The 4427-nt window shown below is 49.3% G+C and overlaps 1 protein-coding gene across 1 annotated transcript; it reads left to right on the top strand.

The window, feature by feature from the left end:
- The first annotated feature begins 3182 nt into the window (after positions 1-3182).
- Positions 3183-4209, top strand: LOC101652882 (melanoma-associated antigen B1-like). The gene is given in 2 exon segments (XM_045290564.1): positions 3183-3788; positions 3790-4209. Coding segments are annotated over 2 exon segments (1026 nt in total).
- Positions 4210-4427: the final 218 nt, after the last annotated feature.

Here is a 4427-nt window from a genome sequence, read left to right as displayed (position 1 = left end):
CGACATCCTCTCCAAAGCTCCAGCCTCCGTCAGACCAGCCCCTGATGGTAGAATTGCTGATGGCGCCCCGCGGCTCTGCTGCCATGACACATTGTTCCTGTAGCTTAGAGGCAGGAGTCCTGGTGACATGGTGGATCAAGCACAAAGTCCGCAGTTGAAACACTCAAGCCACCCTACAAGCGAAAGGTGCGCCCCCAGCTTCTGTAAAGCCGTACCTTCATAGAAACCCAAAGAGGCCGTGCCACTCTGTCCTGCTGGCTTGAAAGGAATTCTGTGGTGGTGGGTGGGTGGCCTAGAAGGAGGAGAGAATTCCTCAAGTTGCTCAGTATTTCTTGGCTTGTAGACATAGGCAAAGGAAAGTATCCGGTAGAGCAGTGTCTGGTGTGTAGGGGGGTTGGGGGGAGAGGATCGCTATCAGTGTTGTTCTTTGCAGCAGTTGAGTAATTTCTGGTGGCGAGCAACCCCATGTGTATGGAGGGGAATGATTCCATCAAGTTTTCAAAGCAGATCTCCCTGCCTTTTTTTCAAGGCATCTGTGGGTGCATTCAAACGGCTAATCTTTCAATTACTCCTCCCTGGATTAAGCTTTTGTGCCTCTTCAAGGTGCTTAAAAGCAGAGATGTCACCTTGAGGACTAAGGTGTGCCCAAGCTAAGCCAGCATGTTAATTGCCCCGTGTGCATGTAAGAGCTGGGCAATACTCCGTTAATTATTTACAGATTCAGAAACTTATCCATAGCTGCTAACATGAAAGCCAATCTCCAGTCGCTGGCTTCTGTGCTCAAAACTAACCCTTGGGGGGGAGGGGGAGAAGGCCTAAGTAAAACAGTATCAGTAACAAAGGAAACATGAGAAGGCTCAGGGCATATCACTAATGAGAGGGTAGACACATATTAACTTGAGTGAAGGGGAAGGTCTGGCACCCAGCAAGAGTCAAGGTAACAGGCTGAGGGAGAAGTAAAGGTTCCATTAAACCAAAAGAAAGGGACCCACTGAGGAGCCCCGCCTATAGGAACCCAGACACCTGGACTCTGCCCCTCTCTCTTCCACCCCCTCTGTGCTCCACGGGCTCCCTCCTGAGGACTTACTGTGGGTCTTAGGAGACCTTATGCATGGCTACTAAGCTCTGGCTTCCTTTGACTTCCGATTAGTGGGACCCAGGAAATGAGGGCTGTGTTCGGAAGTTGAGCGAGTCAGCTGAGAATAGAGAAATGGCAGGCCCTGCCAGAAGTCAATCGAAGGCCTTCAAGGGACTTCTGTTGACCCTGTTCATCCTGCCATGAAGAAATCCAGGAGCCCTGCCCTTGCCATCACCATGGCGGGGCCCAGGTGAGCAGAGTGATATGCTGCCTGCCCCGCTACCAGAAACTAAAACTTGAGGCATGCGTCTGATTAGTGTTGTCATCATCCTGCACAGGGAGCATATCCAGGGCCTGTCAGGGGTCAAGGTGAGTATCCTGAGTTAGAATTGCTGGTCTATTCCCCCAGGAACAAAAGAGACCCCATAGAGCTCCCCATTCATTCATCCCTGCTGTCAGAACCCCACTCCACGACTGTCCCTGTTGCAGCTTTGGGAAGCCCCAAGCATGACTATCAAGCCCAAAGTCCTCTCACTCTGGCCTAGGGTGGAACTCTTTCAGTGCTGGCGGTCCCAGGGCAGGAGATAGAGAATCCCCAGGGCCTAGATGAGTCAAGGGGCTCATGGGGTGTACTGCATTCACCTGCCAACCATGATGTCCATGATTTAAACCCACTGATCAATCCATACGAGGAAGATGTCACTTTCTGCTTCTAATCAGATCTGAAGCCTCGGAAACACACAGGGGAAGTTCTACTCAGTCATATAAGGTCCTGGGAGTTGGAATCCTCTCAATGGCTGTGATTTTGTTTGCTTGTTTGTTTTAAAGCTAGAATTCACTGAGAACCAGCACAGACTCCACGGGAGCAGATTTGCTTTCTATTGTGATTGTGATTTCTTGAGAAGAACTCATCTTGATGAGCAGATTTTGCAAATCCCAGACACGCCCATAGTGGTTAGGGGTATTGGGGGGATAGAAAGGATTGTGTTGAGCTGCTAACTGCAACCCCAAAGGGGCAGTTCTCCTCTATGCTACATGGTTGCTATGAGTCAGAATGGACTCCAGGGTTGTGAGTTTTGTGTTTACTTTAACATGATTAGGAGTTAAGAGACAACTGAGAAGGCTCCATACCCTTCTACAGAGGGTACCTCTGAGCCCCTCCCCTGCCATCAACCCCTAGAGGCTATGGGGTGGAGGTGTCAAGTCTGGCATACCTTCTTCCTTTGTCCTCTGGAGTCATGGGAGGTGGAGGGCTTGGTGAAATACAGGTGTGGGGAACATCCAGTGGGTCATAGAAGTCCTGAGAAATCATCAATATCAACTATCATCACAGGCCTCATCAAAGAGAAGCAGTTTTATCCATCACATTAATGATGAGTCAGTTAAATGTATGGCCTGCGAATGATGTTATACATATACCAATGACCCTTGGAAGAAATAAGGTGTCCCACCCACCCCTAATCTAAGGGACTAGTCTTCAGAGGATTTCCTAGTCACCCCTGGAGTCAGAGCCAGGACCATGAAGGCTGCAGGAATCTCCCACCTCCCCCAGGGTCTCCTTGGGGATGCCAGGGAAATGAGGGCTTTGCAAGAGGGAGTGGTCACATGTCAGAGTGTCACCGTGATGCCTCTGTCAGTCAAACTGAGTGAGGACGCAGGAGTTCATTCACCACAGGACCTCAACCCGTACTATCAGTACTGCCTGTGCCCTGCCTGGGATGATGGTCTCATCTTCCCCTTCAACCACTTCTCCTGGATTCCAGAGAGATTTATGGTGTTAAAATCAGAGTAGCAAAGGTAAGGGGACCCAAGTCCTGCTAACAGTGGACACGATGGCCCTGTAGGCTATGTGCAAAAACTGGTGGGGTAGTGAGTTATAGGTTGGGCCACTAACCACAATGTGAGCAGTTCAAAACCATGAGCTACTCCTCCAGAGAAAGATGAGGCTGTCTATTCTCTTCAAGATTTACCATCTCAGAAACCCACAGGGCCAGCTCAACACTGCCCTATTGATCACCATGTGTCAGAATCAACTTGGTGTTTGTGAGTTTGGTTTATGGAAGCTCACTGTAACTTCTTCCACAGGGATCTCAAGAGAGTCACTATGCCTCATAGTCAGAAGAGTAAGCGCCATGTCCATGAGAAACGCCAACAGGCCCAAGGGCAAAGCCAGGCTGCCCAGGGTGCTCAGGCTACTGCAGGAGAGGAGGAAGGACCCTCTTCTTCCTCCCATCTTTTGGGGGATCCCACAAAGAGCTTCCCTGTTAAGGGTGTTTTGCGGGAGGCTAAGGAAGCCACTGCTCCTGCTTCAGCTGTTTTATCCAGAAGATCTGATGTAGATGCCAAGGGCCAAGAGGAGAAAAGCCCCAGTCCTGCCCAGGGCCCATCTGCCACTGAGAAGCCTAAGAGAGATCTTTTGACCAGAAAGGCAGGCCTGTTGGTGCTGTTCTTGATAGGCAAGTATAAAATAAAGAAGCCCATTCTGAAGGTCGATATGCTGAAGGCTGTCAACAGAAAGTTCCAGAAGCACTTCTCTGAAATCTTATGGGGAGTCGCGGAGCGCATGGAGCTGGTCTTTGGCCTTGAATTGAAGGAAGCTAACCCCAGCGGTACCTTCTATCACCTCATCAGCCAACTGGATATCACTGGTGGAGGGACTTTCAGTGGGGGCATGGAGTTGCCCAAAGCAGGTCTGGTGATGGCTCTCTTTCTTGGGTGTGATTTTTATGAATGGTAACCAAGCCACTGGGGAGGAGATCTTGGAATTCCTGGATGTGTTGGGGATCTCTGCTGGAAAAAGGCACTTAATCTTTGGGGAGCCCAGGAAATTCCTCACCAACGATTTGGTGTGGGAAAAGTTTCTTGAATATCAGCAGGTTCCCAACAGTGATCCTCCATGCTACAAATACCTGTCTGGTCCAAGGGCACATGCTGATACCACCAAGATGAAAGTCTTGGAAGCTTTGGCCAAGATCAATGATACTGTGCCCAGCGCCTTCCCCCCATTGTATGAAGAGGCTTGGAGAGATGAGGAAGAGACAGCCTTCGCCCGAATGACAGTCAGGGCTAGAACACATTGCACGGCCAGTGCAAGTTCCATGGCCCTGTCTGGCAGTCGCTCCCCATTCTAAGGAAGTCTTAGGCAGACACTGCATTTTGTCCTGGTCGTGGAGGTCAAGGTTGTGCTTGAGAGAATAAGCTCTATCTCTTCATTTTGTTACTGTTCTGCATGAGTAATTTCAATATATCTATATGCATAGTTTGAGGATATTGTGTATTATTAGGTTTCTTAGTTTTATTATTAGGTTTATATGCTTAATTTCCTCAGGTTATAAGTTTATGAATCACT

This window comes from Echinops telfairi, unplaced genomic scaffold (assembly GCF_000313985.2).
Source record: "Echinops telfairi isolate 266 unplaced genomic scaffold, ASM31398v2 ScPeMD7_42;HRSCAF=159, whole genome shotgun sequence".
Classification (NCBI taxonomy): Eukaryota; Metazoa; Chordata; class Mammalia; order Afrosoricida; family Tenrecidae; genus Echinops; species Echinops telfairi.
Note: the sequence above shows the minus strand (reverse complement) of the source record. Positions and strands in the feature narration are given on the sequence as shown.